Genomic DNA, 21,847 nt, shown 5'->3' with positions numbered 1-21,847 from the left:
TTAACAGCGTACAGTTTTCCATAGCGGGTTTCAAGTTCATATTTATTTATTTCTCTCAACAGAACCCAAGTGACAATCAGAATACAGTACTTTTTTCCTCAAACATGTTTTTTCCTTTTCTTTTTTATAACGCAAAACAAGAGAACACTCAGTGCAATAAGACAGAGGACTCTGACAGTGCGGTGCTCTCTCTACCTTTTCACAGTGCACGTTTATACACACAAAAAGATTGTACATCATCATTATTACATTTCCAACCTTCACCCCCAACGTCATGGACAGGGCAAAGTGAATGTCTTAAAACAATCATTTTTAAAGATTCAACTTGCATACAGTGCAGCTTGGCACACACACACACACACACGCACACTCACAGCTCTCTCCCTCTCACACACACACACACACACACAGGTACACACAGAGGGACCTCTGTAGCATTGATTCTCACCAGTGAAGGGGTACTGCGCTTGCACTCCACTCTGCGGGCTAGCTCATTCGTCAAACCCATACTATTTTGGCAATGTCAACATTGCATTTTAATGTGCTAAAGAGAACCAATTTAGATGATGTAAGTAGGAGGTTGAGGTAGAGGGAGAGAGCAGGGGGAGAGGGACATGTATGCAATCAGCCTGATTAAATGTAATGAGTATGATTGGTAGTGCATTATTTTTATTTATTCATTTTTTTTCAAACGAAGCCTCAAAGATTTGTAGGCCCTTGTGCAACCCCTGTCTGCTTGACCGGGTAGAGCTGTAGCCATGTTATAGGTCCTTCATCGATTTGATCTCTAAAATGGTTGCCAGCCAATTGAATTGGGAATATTGTCAGAGACAACCAATCACAGATGACTGCATGTCACACACAGCCAGCCTCCTGAGGCTTTACCTCCCCGCCAATAAATTAAAACTTGCATGGCACAGCTACCTTTAACATTTTCAAAAATATATATATAAGCATAATCTTGAAAGTTATTTCTTAAGCAAGTGCATATGGCTATTATAATCTGCAGTAAAATTAAGAAATGTTCTAAAAGCTCAGGTGTTGATTGTACGGGCTGGTCGTTGGCATCAAGTATTTACACTGTGTCGTGGTGCTTGCAGTGTGCATGGCAAAGTAAGGGCGCTGGTACTCGCCAGCTATTGCCACCAATCCCATTTCAAATAACCAACCGTCCAAAGTGCAACCACACCCATATCTCGCTTGAACAGGCTTTGGCTGGTTTTGGAAATTATACTGTTAATAATGTATGTTCTAATTTACTACCTCCCCAACCCACCCTCATAGTGTATCTCAGAATACAGCAGAAACATTTCACACTTTCTCCGTCCTCTACAACATGCCAGCCAACAGGTTTTCCTATAACACGATTCGCCTGCTTCAAAAGGCTTTGACGTAGTGACTACACAGCTTCTTACTGTAATATACAAACTGAAGCACACAAAGTTTCCTGTTTCTGTTCTAGGACCGACTGTTGTACATTCTAGAACATAGTGGACCAGGCATGGAGGGCGCTGGAATCTAAAGCATGTTGACGTTAACTCCTCAACTTACAATACAACAGTGAAAATGTAAAGTATATATAGACAGAATTGAATAGTCCATTCATTTTAGTGCTTTGGAGCACAAAAAAAAGAGAGTTGGGCATAAGAAAATTATGCTACTACAGTACAAGTATTGATAGATTATGCTTTCAAATGTAAAAGAACCAAAACAAAAATAACATAAAAACAAACATTAGATTGCATCTACATCTACTATACATCATTTAAGCTGCTTTTTAATCCCCATCTCATTTAGAAAATATCTATTCATCAAATATCTATTCTACTAATTATATTACAAGAATCCAATCACAGGAAATAGAAAAATATCAAATATCACCAGTGATGATAAGAAAACATGACAACCTGAACGAGCAGAAATATTGCTATGGTAACCACCATTGTCCTTTGACATCAGCGAGTATCATCCCCCCCGGTGCTCTCATTGGCTGTCCTGACGCCCCTGATGTTGCAGGGAAGAGTCGGCACAGCCCACAGGAAAGAGGGAGTGGGTAATTGGGGGTTGTGTGGCAGGGAGGTGTTAAGTGTGTCGTTACTGTCAGATGGCCGTGTCCCAGAACACAGTCGTCTGTGTGGGGTAAGGGGGAGGACGGATCTTTTTGGCCCCGCTGCTTTTCCCCCAGCCCGGGAGGACAGACGCGCTCTCCTGCTTGCACTGACTCCGCTCCTGGTGCCTGTCCTCGTTCCTGTCCGGAGGAGGAGGCCTCTCCAGAGATCTCTGAAGGTGCGGGTGTTGCCTGGAGCGGATCTCCATGCAGAGGGTGCGCTTCCTCTCGATCTGTTCCAGCATGGTGGTGTCTCCACAGATCCATGGCATCTGGGGCATCTGCGGGGCAGAGTCAGCGCGCTGAGTGAGGGGACGGCAGCTTGACTTCAAAGTTAGCTGCACACTTCAAACTTAGCTAAAACAATTACAGAAAAGTCTGTGGAGAAATTGAGTTCTAACTTGTGTAGACAACATTACTCATAGTAAGACACTGATTAGCAGGATAAAATGTAAGTTAAGAAAAACAAATCTGCATACCTGACTTTGTTGTGTGTCTGCTGCTCTCCTTTGTGGAGTTCCCATTGGGGAGGGGTTAGCAGGCATAGATGGTGAGCGGCCATACTTCACTGCTGCTTTCAGATCTACAAAGGGAGGACAAATCATATTCTGTCATATGTAACAATTGATGAATGAACTTTACACTCTTATGAATTCGAGGCCTTAAACCTCACCATTTCCTGTTCCCACGGTCATTGGTGGGCTTCCAGACGATCTCCCGTGATGAGTAGGTGTTGTTGTGGATGAATGCTGCCCTGACTGTGTGCTGCCATTCTTCTCTTGTGCTTTTGATTGGTCCGTGCTGTAATTCCCTCTGTTGTCTCGTCTGGGTGTGCCGTCCGATCGGTGTCCCCGTTCTTTATTATCACACCTATACTCCATCGCAGAAGGGCTCTTTGTGCTCTTGACATCATAATGATGCTGCTCTGAGCCATTCAGGCTTCTGTCCTTGCTGTCCCGTCTCGCTTCGAGTCCAGTTCTGCTCAGATCTTTGCTGTCCTGTCTGGGTAGGAGAGGAGGGGGGACATCTCCGTTGTGGCAGATCCGATCTCTCCCCTCGTGCTTGGATTCAGAGCTGTAGCCAACCCTGTCCTTGCTGTTGCTGCCTCTGGATGTTTCTTGTCGGGGCAGGATCTCAGGTGGCTGGTCTATTCTACCTTCATGTCTATGCTCCATGTCATTCCTTCCTCTCTCTTTGCTGTCCTGTCGGGGTAACATATCAGGACGATGGTCTTTGCTCTCGTGCCTATATTCTACTCCAGTTCTAGCTCTGTCTTTGCTCTCCTGGCGGGGTAGAAGCTCAGGGGGTCTGTCTCTGCTTTCATGCTTTGAGTCCACACCGTTCCTGGCTCTCTCTTTACTATCCTGCCGTGGTAAGAGCTCAGGTGGCTGATCCAGCAGTCTCTCCCTGCTTTCATGTCTACAGTCTACACCATTTCTTGCCCTTTCCTTGCTGTCTTGTCTCGGTAACAGCTCAGGTGGCTGATCTAGCAGTCTCTCTCTGTCTTTGCTGTCCTGTCTCATCAAAGACTCCATTCCATGTCCCCCGCTCCGATCTTTGCTGTCTCTCCTCGGCATGAGGTCACCATTGCTAATCCCTCTGTCCTTAGAGTCTCTCCTCATCAATGGGATGGGCTCTACACTGCTGCAACCCTGGTCCCTGCTGTCCCTGCGAACAGGTGGTGCATCTACACCGCTACAAGTACGGTCTTTACTGTTACGTCTGTGGGATATCGGCTCCAGATTGCTGCTCCCCCTTTCTTTGTCTTTGTCTTTGTCTCTGTCTCTCCGGTGAGAGGACTCTTTGCTGTGGCGATCCTTGGACTCTCGCTTGGACTCCTTGCTGTGACCGTGGCGCTCCTTGCCTTCACGCTTGGACTCGCTGTGAGACTTACTTTTGGACTCAGCTGTAAAAGTACAGGGAAAAAAATCATAGGATGAAGACTTTAAAGGTTGTAGCATCCAAGCTTATTCTGCTGTAGTTGTTAAAATGTGAAAAATGGCTCATAACTGGCTAAGTACATAATGCATTTGTTCAAACACAGTAGTAAATTGGATTCATTGTTTAAATATAAATTGTCAATTACGTATTTGTGAAAAGAAAAGAAATGCATACACAATAGTGTTTTTCTGTTTCTGCACTACCATCATTTATCCTCTAGGTGTCACTCACTACTCACTGCTACTCTGATGCAGCTGCAGTAAACGACTGGAGTGGGATAATTCCATATGTGGGCTAACCGGCATTACACTTGTGTTCATCTTCATCATGGTGACATGCTGTCATTAACTTCTGCATTTATACTTAATATTGTGTGTTTTCACTGTACTTTTTCTTCTCCTTAAAATCTACAAAACAACATGCCTGACAGCACCATAAAATGACCATGGTTACCAATACAGAACATACTCTAAAACATGAACCACTACTATCGGATGTCTCTGTGTTTATCTCTCCAATTTCTTCATGCACAACAACATTGTTTCCTCTGACTGCTCGTTAGCATGTACACATACAATATGTGTGTGCATAGCAAATGATAACAGGGAACTGCATGTATGTCACTGACTCAGTGCTCAGTAAAGACGTAATGGATCATCGTGGCACAAATAAAAAAAATGCATGCGCATGATTGATTTCCATACAGACTGTGCCTCTATATAGTTTCTATATGGGCTTTAACATACAGTACTCTGCACAAGCATCCCCCGTTACGGCCATCCCTTCTGATGTCATGCGTCACACATGGCTTTATATAGTGTGTGTGCATGCATGCATGTGTGTATGTATGAGAGGGAGTGTGGCGATTAACCGGTTGGTAAGTGGGTCAGACTAGCTGTTGCTGCCTCAGAAAGGGAGAAAGAAAAAAAATTAACCTCCATTCATTGTGTTAGGTGTGTGCTCGTCACACCGTGTGCGCTTATAGAGCGACACACACACAACCTGTCTGTCCTTAGGCCCATGTGGTGCTTGTACACAGGTGTTAGGATAAAAAAAAAACACATGATTTTAAAAGATCTGTCAGCGCAGCCCACCTTTGATGTATAGAAAGCATATGCACAGTGTTTACAGACCAGACGGGGCAAGAGAACAAAATACTATCAAAGGGGTCATTGGTAAGACATCACAGGGAATTCCTGGCACCTGAACGCAGCATCTGACGATCTAACATCACTTAATATAAACCAGGAATATATTCAAGACAATGCATAGAAATCATTGGACTGACAGCAAATGTATCCCCACTATGCCCATCTGCACAGCTGCCACAGCAACGCCATTGGTTTAATCATGAGTAGAGTATCAGCTGATTGGACAGAAAAGAGAATCTGAAATCCACTGATCAGGTGTAGATTTGAGTTCAGAGTCGCAGCTATTCCCCATCAGGAGCTCATTGCTCCGTTGTAGACTGGCATGCCCTGAGCTGTGATTGGCTGCAGTACCCATGGGGAGGGAATCTGCAAATAAGAAACAGGGATTTCTCCTCCTTCCACTGTTGCTATGTTGTAGTTGCTAAGAGCGTTGAGTAAGGATGGATGCATGGACTCTGCAATTCACTTTATGATTTATGAAGTATGTTCAAATGCACGTGACTAAATCTGTGTTTTGGAGCATTTAATTAGTTCAATTTTTGAAATTATGTCCCATTGTGCAGCCCAGCTCTGAAGAGGAAGTAGCAATGGAGTTATATGCAAACTATAGGCTTAAATGTCAGAACTCCCTCTAAATCATTTGATACTGTATTAATTTATTAGTAACCCTTTTCAAATAATGCATGACATGCCTCTACATGAACTCCACTATCCTTCATGCATTTATGAAGCATCCTCTTGCTTATTTAGTTAAGGTTTAATGCCTGCAGTCATCAATCTTTCATTCATTTACATTGCATTAGATTTAAAAATATTCCGGCTTCACATGGCTATTTTAACACAAAGATAACGGCTGCATTATGCATGAGAACGAGAATGTTAATTTATGACTGGCTGACTGATAATGCTGCTGGCACCAGCCTCGCCATATGACGCCATATGATTATGTGAGCATTAGTGATTTAGTGTTTTTACATCCGTTCTGCAAACTTCAAGCAACTTGTGCACTCATATTATTATGAGCAAACTGTTTTCCTTCACAGTCGCTTTAATTTTGGCAGAGCCTTGAGTGTTTGCATGGCTATCTGTATTTAAACATGATGTTTACATATTTAAAAGTAATGCTGCCTGATGGACTAATGCCATGAGTAGGTTTGAGGGGCCTGCTGTCCGTTTTAGTCTCTAATCCCCTCAGATTAAATCATACGATCTGTATCAGACTTGGCTCGCTAGGCCTAGATTAAACAAATGGGAGGCTACAGAGAGTGCCACAAACCCCATGCATGGTACTGTAAAAGTGATGCATTCCCTGCACAGCCTGCTAATTTAGCATGGTTAAATTTGATAACCCAAAAATAGGATACTAGATTACTGATTAGGTAACTGAAGACTTCTTATTTCAGAGTTTACTGCAGACAAAGCAGAGACACTCGGTGTGTTTATCCTGCTCTCGTTTGCTATTATGAGACTTTTCAACTCCTTCCTAGTGTTTCTCATACAAAATGAAGATATATACATACATGGTAAGATTCTTAAAAGGAGACGCAGTTATAAGGTTTCTACGCTCTTCAGGAATCAGTGGAACATAAATATGAGGATGTGCTTGTCCTCTTTGCTTCATTCAAAAATGATCAGACAAATGTGTGAAATGACTCACTCTCTCCAGGCTCTTTAGACTTCCTGCCACTAGAATTCTTCTTCAGCATGTTCCTGCCAGTGGTGAACAGGTTGGTTAGTTCGTCCAGTGGGCTGGTTGGCGTCCGTGAACGCCCTGTTGACACGTTCTGCATAGAGCCGTGGAGTCGACCCATGCCGTCTTGGGGCGGTGAGCCTTTGCCGTGAGGGGTGGCAGAGGCGCTTCGTGGCAGACCCCCAGGGAACGGCATTGGAGCATCAAAGGGAGGTGTGCGCATGAGGCTGAGAGGGGTGAGACAGCGGCCCATGCTGACCGGCGATGGGCAAGCGGAGTGACTGCGCTGGTAGGAGGATGAGGAGGAGGATTTGTAGAGGGTGCAGGGTAGAGGAGGCGCAGAGGAGCGGCCAGATACGGTGAGGGTTGGGGTGGCAGTGAGCTCCCTGCGGATGTGTGCAGAGGAGGGTGGCTCAGAGGAGGATGTTGGGGATTTGCTGTAGGATTGGTTCTCTAGCATGGGCAATTTGGCTACATCTAGAGGGGTGAGGGGAGACTCGTCTGAGTTGGGCGAGCACTGGGCCGGCGCCGGTGGGAACACCAGCAGCGGAGGCCGATGGGTGAGTAAATTGGGAAAGGGTGCAGGAATGTCACAGAGGGGAATGTTTCGAGGTGTCGAGCAACGACTGAGAGGTTCAGGGTCATAAGGTGCCGGGGTGGGGCACGCGGAGCGACATCCCACAGGGTCAGTGCGGTACTCCATATCATCCAGAGCAGGGTACTTCATCTCCTCGTACACAGACTCTCCCGGCTCCTCATCCTCACTCTTCAGGGGCTCTCGTGCTCCGACATCAATCCCGCCCATCTCTATGTAGACAGGTTCATCTTCACAGTCGTCCGTAGGGCTCTCATCACTCTGTGGAGGTGAGGGGTTGCGTTCGCAGGGGGAGGTGACGTGGTGGAGGGGTTTGGAGGGGCAAATCCCGCTGCCTCCGTGGCTCTTGATGTAGGACTCATCGAAGGAAACGCTCAGCTGCGTGTTGGGGTTCCTCTTAGGCTTGGGTGGTGGCACCCTCCTACAGTCCTCACTGCATCCTTGAGCTGCTAAACGATAGAGAGAAAGAAAGTCTAAACACACAAATCCACTGGACACATTCACAAGCATGACACGATAACACACAAGTATGGAGGATAATTTTCGTTTTCGGGTTTATGCGTTTGTTGACTATGACTATTTTTTTGTGATATGAGACCACTATTCCTATTACCCTTTCATTGCTGCTTTCTGCTATCATACACAACGTGATGCTGCATTTGACAAAAATCCATTTTCATTAATCATTAAGTGAATCATTGTCATTACCATAAAGCCTACTGCAGTTCTGTGGGTCAGATGTAGGTCAAAATGTATAGCTGTGAGTAATATCTTGAGTCAGATATCTGCCGATAGTTGAGGCATATGCATGTTTCTAGGTCACATATACAGCAGAGGAGCAGTATGTGAGTACAGTATGTGGGTCACACACACACTGTGGAGCTTCCTTCTGATAGTGGTGACGTAGCATTGCAGTGTGAATCTCCTTAGATGTGGTGCAGTGAGGCTATGGTACAGTGTTCACGTTGACTAGATACTACTGTGCAGCGCAGCCCTAATTCTACAACCACAACACCAAAAACAGTTAAGACACCGTTTAAAACGCGAACAAAAACTGAATGCAATCATTTGCAAACAAACTGTGTTTACCGGCAACAGATCCACCAACTGTTCCTCAGCCCATGTAGTCATATTCTTTATATTATGTGTTCACAAAGTGGTGAACCTCGCTCCATTCTTGCTTGTGATCGACTGACTTCACAGCCAATCATGATCATGATACTATCACCTGTTACCAGTGAACCTGTTTACCTGTGGAATGTTCCAAACAGGTGTTTTTGGAGCATTCCACATCTTTGCCAGTCGTTTGTTGCTCCTGTCCCAACTTGTTCAAAATGTGTTGCTGGCATCAAATTCAGAATAAGCACATATTTACAAAAAGAAGTTGATGAGGTGAAACATTAAATTTATTGTCTTTGTGCTGTTTTCATTTGAGTTAAGTCAAAGAGGATTAGCAGATTATCACATTCTCTATGATTGAAGTTTTACACTATGTTAAAACTTTTTTGGAATTAGGGTTGCAGTTGACTCACAGTCGACAGCGCTCTATGTGCACAGTGCATTTCTAGGTCAGACATGGATAGGAGTGTCCCTTTCTCTGATGGGTAGGTGGGAGATAAGTGTAGTTAAGAGCCGGACCATGTCTGAAATCTTCAAACTGCAGATTTTACACCTTTAATAATTCAGATGCCAGATGGCCCAGACACACGCATACTTCCCGTAACTGTATGACTCACCACCAACAGTACATGCAGGCATGCACGCACACACGCACGCACGCACGCACACTGCACATGCCTACACATTCAGAGAAGGAAATTAGGACAGGCACGTACACATTTTATACCACACGGTCTCACAATCTAGGAAGTCAATCTTTACAGGAAAATAGGATTCTAACTGTGTAGGTGCCTGTCTTGTTTTCTGTTGAATGTAGCTGCACTAGCTGTGCAGATATGTCGCACAAAGTTAGATAAGAGATAAAAAAAAGACTATTTTACAAAAGAGTCTTTTATTTAAGTTGAGAAAATAACGAGAGAATTAATTCAAAATCAAGAAAATCTGAACACTGAATGTAGTTTTGCACTGGTATTTTGCACGCCATGCATTTATCCAGGCTGATGTTGATGATGCTTATTTAAACTGAGGACCCACATTTTCCCCTTGTTACCACTAATTAATAAGCTGTTAATAGAAGAAGTGGTTCAACCCAGATGTGTTCCTGGTATGTGTTAATTTGGGCTGACATGATGCTCACATGCTGCCTGTCTTTGTGTGAGCCTGTGCACACAGTAAAGTGCACACAGTGGTGGAACTGCCATCACCACACGCATTGTAAGACGAACAGGTTTGCACGGCGGATCTTGAGATCTGTTTCAGCACTGAGGATGAATCCATCCCTTCAAACATCTCTTACTCCCGGTCCCTTCTCTCCCCCTCTCTATTGCTCCCTCTCCTCCCCCTCCCCCTGTAGCGGATGTGTTTACCCGCAACCCCCCTCCCCCCTCCCTCTCCTCCTGGGGAAAACGAATCTAGGTCAATCGCTCCTCCTGAATGAATTCTACTCTGACAAGCTCCTCCCCTTCCCGCTACAGCGCCAGCTACAGAGCACGCAACCCTCCCCTCAGCCAGGGACACCCCCACACTCTCGCTCCGATTGGCTCGCGCGCCTCAGACTTCAGCACCTCTAGAGCCCCATTGGCTCGAGCTGCTCAGTGATTCTGTGATTGGCTGGGCTGCAGGGGGTCTTGTTTCTGTGGGATGGTTGCCGTGGTGCCCAGGAAGATCTGTGTGCACATAGAGAGATCCCCACCAATCTGAGGCGGGCTGGGCGACTCCCTTAACATCACGTTGGCAACGAAGCATCCAAACCGAAATGGAGTCACAGCTTCCTGCAACCTCAAAATCTTTTTGCTCGCGCCACCTCCTGCCTCAAAGACTATTATTATACTCTAAATGTCTGTTTAATTTTGCAGCGCTTGTTAGTTTCTTCTTTGTGCTCAGCACGTGTACTGTGGTTGATTTTTTTTCTACAAAAAACTGCTGAACTGTGTGCATTGTGCCTGTGCTACAGCAATGATTGTATCTGTGGCTTGTTGAGGCAAACATTCCTTTAGCTCAATTAATTCCTGTCTGATTCATTAAAGCTTTTCTTACACTGAGTTGATGTACTATAATTATGCCCTCTTTTTTATCCATGGCCAAGCAAGCATATTGTGTTTGTTTATTTTGCTTCAGAAAAATGAGTGGAATTGCTGCAGGGTGCTTCTACTGGATCTTGATCAAGGCATCTCTAAACGTTGGCCTTGCCAGTTTTAACTGGAAAGAAAACTGTTTGGCCTTTATTGGTAATTTGCCTTGTAGAAATATTAAAGTATGCCACTTCTAAATGAGGTTACAGGACTGTCAAGGCCCTTCTGCCTTCTTTATGTGCACTCAGAACAGCTTTGACGATTAACTGTGTGACCAATAACCAGCACTCTCTGCTGACAATGCGCTGCACTTCTTCTTTTACTCTTCAACATTTCTCAAAATAGTATTACTATTGAATTCAAGAATAAAAAGACGCTGCCAAGGCCTCAAAGTGCAGCTATTACAAAGCACAACATGATTCAGGGGGCATTATTTTCCAAAGCACAGAGCTTTGAAACAGCACAAAAATATACCACTCATCCATGTGCATCACATTAAGATATTCTCACTCTTGGCTCAAGACGTTAGTGCACGATTCTGAATGTCACAGTACCTGATCTATCCGTGGGGCAAGGGAAAACATGTCAACAACCTGTATATAGTTTATCTGGCAGTGACAGAAAGTAAGAAAACAACAAAAAAATTACAACTTGTTCTGAATCTCTACAACCTTTCTTCATACATTTTGGCATCCGCAATTGCACTAACCTGGATACTTAAATACACTGGAATATATGTACACTGGTCCACTGTTATTCAAACATGAGTGTTTTTTCCACACACAACAGGCATTATGTGCACAACTAGTCACCGCAGTGCAGCTCATGCAACCCAAATGTTTTAACCTTGTTTTAACCCCATTCCACTTATAGCTCATTATTTTTTTCCCCATCAATTGCCCACTCTGTTGCTTAGTAAGTATGCAGTGAATAGCTAGAAGTCATGTCATTGCAGGAGAAACAGTGTTGAGGAGGGCACTGCGGAGAGCAGCTATATATAGTGCAGCAGTTTGGTGTGAAGTGCCACCACCACTCACCATCACATCTCTCCCCACGGCAGGTGGACATGGGACTGTGGTCCACCGCCTCAGACGACATACTCAGCTTGGTGGCTGGGTCCCTCCTGGGCTTGGGTGGGGGCTGCTTCCTAGAGGTCGGGCTTCCTACTTCCTCCTCTCCTCCGCCCCCACTGTTCCCACCGCCGACCGAGTGAAGGGACTGGGAGCGTACGGAGAAGCCCTGCCCACAGGCAAGGGCATGCGGGTGGGGCATGGGCATGCGTTCCTGGGGGTCCGGCATGGTAATGGAGCCCATACGTAAGTGCTTGCCTTCAGTTGCAATGTCCTCACCAGTCCTAAAACAGAAAGGGAGCGAGAGACAGAGCGTAGAGAGGTCAGGAGATCAGAATATCCATGTAAATATCAATGAAGCATGATCTAAGGTATGAAATATCATATCAGCTTGCATCATTGGGCAAAAATCATCCCACATCATCCCTTGGAAGCTGCTCCTGTCAGATGACAGCAAAAATAACACATACAGAGTGAACATACAGAACGGTATGTCTGCATTTGTGCAGGCATATGTGTGTGTTTGTTTGTGTGTGTTTGTTTGTGTGTGTGTGTGTGTGTGTGTGTGTGTGTGTGTGTGTGTGTGTGTGCATTTCGCTTGTGCAAGTGGCTCAAATGATGACAGCGCCAAGTTAACAATAACAGACATGTTAGTGCCACTTAAAACAGGGTCTCTTCCAGGGCAAAGCATTGATTTGAGTTTAACCCTGGATATGACCGATGCTGCTCACACAAGCACACACATAATGACACCATGCCTGTACACAATCAATCCCTATAAATGGATGATTGGCCTGAATGGAGCGTTAATGATGTCTGAGTGTCGTGTGGTAATGGGGGAAAGGAGGACTGTGTGTGCGTGTGGAAGTGTATTACTCGTGTTGTGGGGACATAAATCTGTTTACACAGTCGCACTGTGAGGACTCGTCTTCCTTATGGGGACAAAATGCAAGTCCCCGTAACGTAAATCATTACATTACATTACATTTTAGACTGAAGACTTGAGTTAAAGCTAGGGTAAGGTTAGGTTTAGTTTAAGGTTATGGGTATGGTAAGACTCCAGGAAATGAATGTAAGTTAATGTAATGTCCTCTGAAGTGATGAAACAGGACTGTGAGAGTAAATGAGCTCAAGATGGAAAGAACAAAGGTTTACACAAAAAGACATGAGACATTTGCAGCATATACACACTTGATCTCTGCTGCTGATCATTTGTTCTCATATCAGAGTCACAACTAAGCTTCACGTCCGAGATTTGTGTAAACAAATGACATGAAGCAGGATGAATTTGCATGTGTGTGTCTTCACAAATCTCTATTTTGTGTCAGTGCATGCATGCCTGTGGGTGTATATACGTGTGTGTGTGTGTGTGAGCCCTCAGTGTGTGACTTTGCTGACTCTGACTCCCTCCAGGCCAGCTGCTGAACAGAAGGTGCTTGGTGGGGTGGGTTCATTGGTCAGGGGCTTAACTTTGCCTAGCGACAGGGTACCCATACAAACCAGACACAAAACCAGCTGCCGCCGCACAACAATAATAAAGCGCACGTGCACATCATGCGCATATCATAACCACATCACATTTTGACTGAAGATGAGAGTGGAGATAGCAGAGAAAGGAGCAGGAGACAACCTGTGGAGCCACATTGCCAATGTTAACAGTAGATATTAATGTATACTCCATACAAGAATATGAATCATTCATGTTTAGGCTGAAATGTCTCTGAATCAAAGTAGAAAATCGTCATCTATGGCATCCAGCCAGAGGTGTCAGCAGCACAGTACAAACAACCTCTCCCTCTCATATGTTTTGGGTGTGCTTCAGCTGTGACTATGTGCACACACACGCATGTACATGGCTTGTGTGCGTGTGTGTGGGTGGGTGGGTCTGACTGGAGTAGTGGTGACTGGATTATTTATAGGATATTTGCCCAGTGATTGGCTAGAGGACAGACCACAGGTGCACTTGGACCAGTTGGAGTTGACTTGTCGTCGGGCAGCTCTGGTTCTCTCACTGTGACGCCATGCGACAGGAAAAACAACATCACAGAAACAAACAAAACACAAACGGAGATCTTGAGGGAAAAAGAGATAGAAAAAAAGACGTGTGTGAATGCGTGCATGTGTGCACAAAGGGCAAAGCAGAGGAAGCAAAGCAGCCGTTTGGAATTTGCAAACGTATGTAAATATAGGTAAATGTAAGTGTTGTAAATGTGTAATTGTTTTGTGTGTGCGTGCGTGTGTGTTTGAATACGCTTGCATGTTTAAGTAAATCTGTGGGCATCTGCGTATGTGTGTACGTGTGCATGTGTGTATGACTGTGTGAATAACTTCTTCTGATGAAATACTATAAAAGACACCCTGAGTGAAATAGCAGCAGGCAGGAAGACCCGCCTCACTCAAACCTCATGTGCGGATCTGATTGGCCTATGGCTGCTCCAGCTGTCACCAGGCAGAACACATCTCCTGCAACTGAGCTCACACTTAATCTCTCTCTCTCTAACAGGTTTTTTTTTTCTCCCCCCCACTCTTAAACACATTTGCTCTAACAAGCTCTTTCACCCTCATACAACCACACAGGCCATTTGTTCTTCCCTGCCCTTTCTCACACACTAACATATTCTATCTTCCTGTCGTTCGTGTCCGCACACGGCCGCACATGTACACAAGCGCGCGTGGACATGCTTGCGCACATGCAAATCCAAGCAAGCAGACACGAATCCTCACACCCTCTCCCACTCTCAGTCAGTTACTGTAAAAATGGGTCGTCTCATTGACCTACTTATAGGCCTCATGAAAAATCCAGTTATTTTTTAGACTTTTCCTCCAGTGACTGTGTATTAATATTTTAGCTATAGCAACAGCTGAGAGACAGCGGAAGGCTGGCAGGACAGTAGATGCCACTTTCCTCAGGCGTCGCCCTGTCCCATTCACCAAGTTACTGTACAGGGCTGCATCAGACTGTTAATAAGAATGGAAGCAGGGGGATTTTGTTGGCAAGTGATAAAAGACAGTCCAGCATAGATTTCTGCTGTAACTGACGTATAAAGTTGAACTCTAAGTCACCTTTCATCATGCAAGTGATATTCCGCACACACACTGTACAATGCACTGACAATCACAGCGGCAATGACAATCAGTGCAGCTCTTTTTGAATCACACGACCCTTTGACAGAAATGTGGCAGGGTTCAAAGTGTTCCTGAATAAATCAGTTAAGAGGAACCACATCTGCTCACATACGAATGCTCATCCTCCGAAACCACGTCAACGTAATCATCTGATGAACAGCTAAAACTCTCAACAGCTGCTAAATACTTTTGTACCGTGTTAGACAGACGGGCCGAACATAAATGAATTTTAGATTCCATGACAACACTGGGCGACATTTCCCATGAGCCTTTTCACTGTAAACTGAGGTTTGTGCAGCTTGGTGCATCATTGGATTTTTGACCATTTAAGTGGAAAACAAGTGTTTCTCCTCTACTTTATGGATGTTCTCTCAGATAGAATATGCATCCACTTGATGCCCTCTAAAAAAAAAAAAAAAAAAAATCATGATAGTGCTGTAGACTTCACAATGAAAAAGAGCATGATTGCAATATAAAATTATAGCTTTTTCTGTTTTGTGACTTTCTACATTAAAAAAGTGATACTATTCAGTGTTAGCGCATAAAAAAAACACTGTAAAATGAGCTCACAGAGAATCTCTTGGTGTCGCTTCATACTCTGAAGCTCTCGCTCTCAGTTTTTCTGGGAACACAGATGTCCACGTCTTAGCCTCATCACGTTCCAAACCTCTCTGCGATGTCCCATTATTGTCCCGCTCTGTGACTCACTGCTCACTATTCTACCCCACAACACAAGCACGCCGTATCCACGTGTTCGTCACGTTTTGAGTGCGTGCTTCTTATTCGCTCAAGTTTCGGGATGCCACGCAGCGGCGATGCTCTGCTCAGTGGCACTGCTTGCTCATCACAACATGTGAAACACGGCGCAGCGGCACATGTGAATGATCTCTAATGAGGTCGATCAAAAAAAAAAAGAATTTTCTCAACCTCGGATGGGTGTTACGATAATACAGCTTTCAACACAAAAGGAATAGTTAGATATATGTGAATCATCGGCTCACCAGAAGTCTCTTAACATGTCTCACGTACTTTCTGTCACAGCCCGCCCCACTCCTTCTTAATTCTAAATGCTCTCCATCTCAGAAGTGGAGCAGCGACGACCTCCATCCAAGGACAAGTCCCAAATAAGTCTAAAAGTGAAAAATTAATTATCCTCTGTAGATCGTGGGGTGCACCAGCCCACACTGGCAACCCCCAAAATATGGCAACCTGCCATTGCCACAGGGACCCTCTGGCCACTTGTCCCAATTCCTTACAACCTCTTCCTGAAATGAACCCAGTGACATCCTTGTATTTACACAGTAGAACCCCACTAGTGTGCTGTTGCACACATATGCCCGCTTTGTCAATGAGTTGTTTTTTTCTTTTTTCTTCCTACCTTCTTATGGCTTCCTCCTGTTTTCTCTTCTTGTCGTTTTTCTCCTGCAGGAATGTCCTATTTCTCTCATTCCTGGCGTGATCCAAGTTCTGAGCTACCAGGCCGTTGTAGGCTCTCAGCCCATTCTCCTCAACATACTGGAAAAAGCGGAGAGTTTCCTCTTCTTTGGAGCTCATCATTCTTCAAGTGTTTCCACAGCATTCTGATAAACACATAAAGAAAATGTTAGTGACAATTGTCAAATTCCAAAATACTACTACAGTACACGAGGACGGTTTGAATGCAAAACAAGCATGCAGCTATGTCAGTGATCATTCTCTCAACCTTCATTTTTCAAGGTCAGCCTTGATGAGACGAAAACCGATGAGGACAAGATTGCATCAACGCCATAATAATGTCACACAGCCGAGTTTGTGTGATGTTGCTATTGTTTTTAATGTTCCTGACTGTTCCTGTCAAGCTCATGGCCTATGAAAGATTCATAGACTTGCATCACGCCTGTGTCCACAAGAGTAAACATCCTCCCTGGAGTGTTGCTTTTATTCACTGCCCACACATACACACACACGCAAAAGCTCACATGCACATGCAAATATGCAGTCAAGGGAGTCACCATCTAGCTGCTGTTATTCATAACCTTCACTTTTGAGAGTTTCAGTTGTCTTATGGGCTGTGGATCAGCAGCAGCTGCTCATTTTCTCAGTTGTGTTTGCACATTTTCTGGCTGAAATTATTGGCTGTAACCAAGTGAGTCTCTGAATGAAACTGAAAAAGGGCTTTCATCTTCTGCAGTTGTAATATGTGCCGGGCTCAGATGTGAAAATATTGTACTCCTGGGACCAGCCGCACAGATTAAATGAAGCAATCTTACTAGACTGTGATGCATGCTTTTGCATATGCGGATATCGGCATCAATCTTATGTTTAAGATCTAAAAATACTCTCCTTTTGAGTTGTTCCTTGCTGCCTTTTGATTCTGTAAAAAGACTGTTACTGACAGCATCACTGTCATAAGGAAGAGCGTGGATGGTTCTGTGAGGAAAAGCCGCTTCAATGAAACAACCACATTGGTGCAACCATACGATGATTCACTCCTTCTAAATGGGAATCATGTGAAAACAGCATTATTTGCAGCCACTTTGACATTGAGCAGCTAACGGTGCGATTCACTGTGCATGCATCTACAGTATTTGCCTGAAAACATGTGCAACTGCATGCAACATGGTATATGCTATGTGCAACAGCCGAATGTGAATTTTGGAGTGGCCAGTGGTGGAAGAGAAGAAGACAGTGCACGCTTTTATGTAGGTCAATGTTTTCAGATCAGCCTAAGACTCATGCTTGTTTACGTGTGAGAGAAGCACTGAGTGTGAGTGTGCGTGGGGAGGGGGAGGGGGCTTGTGATAACTGTATGTATGTTTGTGTGTGTAGGCCGGCAAGGGCAGCAAGGGGTGGGGGGGTGGGGGGGTGTTTGCCAGATGGAGATTGCAGGGCCAACTGAGAGACTGGCCATTGTCTGGCCATCCTCTGCATCCCTCTAACTCGTGCCTGTCTATCAATAAGTCCAGCATGGGGCCTAGGTCAGTGGGTTTATCTGCCGGTTCTACTCCCTACGACATACTCTCAACACTCCTTAGCATTGGTTTTTACAGGCTCGAGGAGAGGACTGATAAGAGCCAACAGAACAGGCTGATTCACCATCTCGGAGCAGAGTTCTAGGTAACAGAATCCTGGTGTCAAGTGGTGTAGAGATTTTTTTTTTTCACCCCTGATTATCAGGTCTTATCACTGATGCACAGGCACAGCCAGACATCCAAAGCTGTACAAAAGAAATAAATCTTAGTTTCTGAGGAGAAACGAGGTGCACCAGTTAGATGTGTTAAGGGTGCAGCAATAGGAAGGCACAGTTCAAACAGTGTTTGATCTGAATTAAGCCTGGCTGCCTAATCCCTGTAAGCCTGCAGCAGCACTATGCACTAGAATCAGCTTGTTTATCACACTGGTTTTACCGACCAAGCCTTTCACATTGGATTGTCCTCCCATAACTCATCGATGAAAAATGCTATTCTTGTTTGCTAATCTCCACAAAACCTGTCAATTGAGCAATCCCTTTTTTTCTCCCCCAACCAAGCTTTCTTTCCCTCTCCATTCTCACTCCTTGCCCCCACCCCTTCACTTGATGCGTCTTCTCTTAGTTTTCCGTTTCATCTCGTCTCTGTCCCTATGCCCCAGTTGACATGGGCTGCAACAGTTGGAACACAGAGGTGCACTTTGCTTTAAAAGTAAATGAAAGTGGCACACTGTTTCTGTTTCCAGGCAACCATGTCACAGGAGAAGGGCAGCATGGATATTCTAGAGACACAATGTCAAAAAGATTGCAAGGCCAATTGTCTGGTGACAACGCGCGTGGGCGCACATACGCGCACTGGCGCGCACACACACAAGTGCAGTGCAGTGGACCAAGTGAGGATTAACCTGTAAATCCAGGCACACACAGGTGCTACATTTGGCAGCTCTGCTTTTGGGATTTATGTGGACTTGAGGAAAAAAAATCACTTCTGCATGAATTATGATGTAGCATGAGCATTTGAGGGCATATATCTTTGTGGGATTGTGAGTCATTGATGTGTATACGCAAGTGCATACTTACAATGGGGCTGTGTCCCTGCTGGTTTGTGGACCAACGTGTCTTCTGTCTTCCCCTGATGAGTCCAGTGCACGCTAGTGAGCTGTGGCCTATGCTGGAGCACCAGTGCACTATTCCACTCAAATCCACGTAGACTTCCATCCATTGTATGGTCCAACTGATTGACTTGCTAGAAGGAGTCCCTGTGACCCAGGATAAGGCTGGTGCTAGAAGGGAGGTAGGCCATTGGGTGCCCAGCCCAACGTTCCCTCCCCTGGGCACAAAAGGGAGATGCGACCCCTCCAGTCCAAATAGTGTCAAACTCCAAGCCAGGTGCCAGCTTCACTGCTCCACACATCTGCACATGCTAGAGACAGAAGGAAGACGCAGCGTAGCAACAGACCGCACCCGCAACCGCAAGCATGACATAAATACACACTAACAGGCTCTCACATCAAACTCCGCTTTGCAGTTGCAGACCAGGCACTCACAGTTTTTCTCATGCTCCTCCCCGAGAACGTCTCTCCTGCTTCACTCTGTCAGAATGCACAAAATGTCTCAGCGTCGCACAGGTGAGGGGAGTCGCCATCCACGGTGCCCTGAAGGTTAAGACCGAGGTAAAGCAGAGAGTTGTGCGTTTCCAGTCATTGCATTCGCTGCCGGCTCCCTTCGTCCTGCTCGTCCACACAGGTCTGTACAGTCGGTCTGTGCTTAAGCAGATGACACCGGGCTTCCCAGCTATAGATCACAACAAGAAGAACACGCCCACTGCCTACTGTAGCCACCTTCTACTAGAGCGTCATCCGCTCTCCCTCTCCCTCTCTCTGCTTCCTTTTCCTACTCTCTTATGTCTCACACTTTGTGCTTTTCAACTCATCCTCATACGCACTCTTACCCCAGTCTCTTTCTCCAAGTAGACATTTTTTGTTTTTGTCTCGTTTGCCTCGCCTGTCCTCCCTTTGCAGTTGCACTGTAACTGGAGCCTGGATGTGTTTTTCTGCTTTCAGCACCACGGAGAGCTCTTTCTGTCAGAGGGTGAAGGGGGGAGGAGGGGGTTGAGTGGGTGGGCACACTCAGACTGGGCCAAGTGGAAAGATGGGGGAGGCATTGGTGGGGGGAGCTGAGTGGGAGGAGTCACTGGGTTGCCAGGGTGTGACCTCATTAGACACAACCTCCTCTTCCCCCGGCAACCACTGCGCTCCCCCTCCCCGATGCCCCCAACCCCCCTCCTCTCTCTTACAGCTCGTAAACAAGACCACGACACAAAAACACTTGCAGTGAATACACCGTGTTGCTCTCAAGTGCATTCATTACATGTACAGTAGCCAAAACAAAGCAGATCAAAACAAAGAGGTGCAAATGTGTGGAAGCAAAACACACCGAGAGGAAAAACAGTGCAATCTCCAATACACACACGCTGACATGCTGCTGCAAGATTAAAATATGTTTGCATAAACAAACAGACGCAAGCAATCCAGAATAGAGATTCGTTCCCAGTGGCCACAAAGATGAACAGGATGAAAGCAGGGACAGAGTTGAGCCTGAGTTGCGTGTTTGTCAGGGGGGTACTGCGGCTGCCGTGTACTTCTGCTTGACTGTCTGGGGGACGAGTATTGGTTTCAGTAGTGCTGTCGGTTGTTTATGTGGTGGGAGCGCCTGGTATATGGTGCAGAAGCAGGGGTTGAGGTAGGGTGAGCGGTGCGGGTGGGGTGGGGGGGAGCTGGGTTTGCTCGGATGGATTAACACCGTCGACACAAAAGGATTAGGGAGCAGAGATCTGTTGTTTTCATCAACCCTTCCCTCCATTTCTCTTAACCCCCGCCCTTCTCCCCCTCACTTTCCCCCTCCCTCTATTCCTGACTCTGTCTCGCACTTTACAGGGGGGGACAAAAAAAGGGCGCTGGAGTTAGAGGTGGGAGGCAACGAAATCAGTTTTCACAAACATGTGCTGGTCAGTTTAGAGGGAAGAAGGGGATAATGGGGTTGTTAAAAATAAAGCAAGGGGAGGGGGAGCCAAAAAGAGCAATGACACACTGGTGAGTTCAGCAAGGCTAGCGATGAAACACTGCGCTGGACTGCATGTGATTTTCAAAAGGGGCACCTGCTTTGGAATGTGGAAAAGGGGGTAAAATAGGGTGAAATTAAACAATATTTTCTCTGACCCCAGTTCAAACACTCCTCTCATAACAGCATGCCACATGCGATAAATAGCCAATTGCTGTGATCTCACTGAGATAAAATGCTATGTCAAAAAGGTAGTCACCCCCTTTTTCTGCCTATTGTGAGGGATGTGGTTGACTGGTCATACACAAAGCAAGTCACTCTATCCAGACCAGCTCAGCACACGCACCCATGCACATGCACATATACACAAAGGCCGCGGTCTGACCTCGGTGCACAGCCCATGTGTACGATCTCAAAGGAAGTATTTAGATCCTATCAGAGTTCAATGAGCACAGACAGCGAGGAAATCTCAGGGGTGAATGGGTTAAACAAATTTTTCCACCTATGTGCACAACAGCACTTTGTTTTGCGAACAGTGGAGGACACTCCCTGAGGGACAGCGTGAAGGGTGAAAAAAGATACAATGCCTGTAACTTTGCAGTTCACACACCCTTACAGAGGCACAAAGACTTGCATACCAAGAGAAAGTCATCCAAACTGCCTGAATACATTATCAAAAACATGTTTTACCGTACACAAATTAATTTGCAGTGAATAATGAAATGATTGTTTTTGTACTGTATATGTGTATCAAAGCCACTTAAACATTTTGTGGGATAATTTAATACATTTGGTGTGATTATATGGGCTGCAATTGGCAAATAACCACTTGTGAATAGAAATATGTGATGCCAGAACTTGGAACAAAGCCTCGCACCTTCTCGTGACCCTGTAAGGCCCATAGCGTTTAGCAACAGATGACTTGATCACAATACATCTGATCAATTTTCTGGTCAGATAATATCTCCC

At 45.4% G+C, this 21,847-nt stretch overlaps 1 protein-coding gene across 2 annotated transcripts; it reads right to left on the bottom strand.

Moving 5' to 3' along the window:
• Positions 1–14: 14 nt before the first annotated feature.
• nyap2b (neuronal tyrosine-phosphorylated phosphoinositide-3-kinase adaptor 2b) lies at positions 15–19,901 on the bottom strand. Of its 2 annotated transcripts, none has more exons than XM_076745306.1 (7): positions 18,899–19,901; positions 16,250–16,451; positions 11,713–12,029; positions 6,857–7,933; positions 2,781–4,013; positions 2,587–2,690; positions 15–2,388 (listed from the first exon to the last, which is right to left on the bottom strand). In XM_076745306.1, the coding sequence occupies exons 2-7, from the start codon at positions 16,426–16,428 to the stop codon at positions 2,101–2,103; spliced, it is 3,198 nt and encodes a 1,065-aa protein (XP_076601421.1). In that variant the 5' UTR covers positions 16,429–16,451; positions 18,899–19,901; the 3' UTR covers positions 15–2,100. The 2 variants fall into 2 exon arrangements, with proteins under 2 accessions (XP_076601421.1, XP_076601422.1); XM_076745307.1 differs by having other exon boundaries at positions 6,857–7,930.
• Positions 19,902–21,847: the final 1,946 nt, after the last annotated feature.

The sequence above is a fragment of the Chaetodon auriga genome, chromosome 12 (genome assembly GCF_051107435.1).
Source record: "Chaetodon auriga isolate fChaAug3 chromosome 12, fChaAug3.hap1, whole genome shotgun sequence".
Taxonomy (NCBI): domain Eukaryota; kingdom Metazoa; phylum Chordata; class Actinopteri; order Chaetodontiformes; family Chaetodontidae; genus Chaetodon; species Chaetodon auriga.
The sequence above is the reverse complement of the archived record's forward strand: the minus strand, read 5'-3'. Positions and strand labels throughout refer to the sequence as shown.

Excerpts from the sequence above, each read along its gene's own strand:
- nyap2b (XM_076745306.1), bottom strand. The coding sequence starts at position 16,428 with ATGATGAGCTCCAAAGAAGAGGAAACTCTCCGCTTTTTCCAGTATGTT. Across the intron at positions 7,934-11,712 it reads CCGTGGGGAGAGATGTGATG|CAGCTCAAGGATGCAGTGAG; the intron begins GTGAGTGGTGGT and ends TCTATCGTTTAG. Across the intron at positions 4,014-6,856 it reads GTCTAAAGAGCCTGGAGAGA|CTGAGTCCAAAAGTAAGTCT; the intron begins GTGAGTCATTTC and ends GTACTTTTACAG.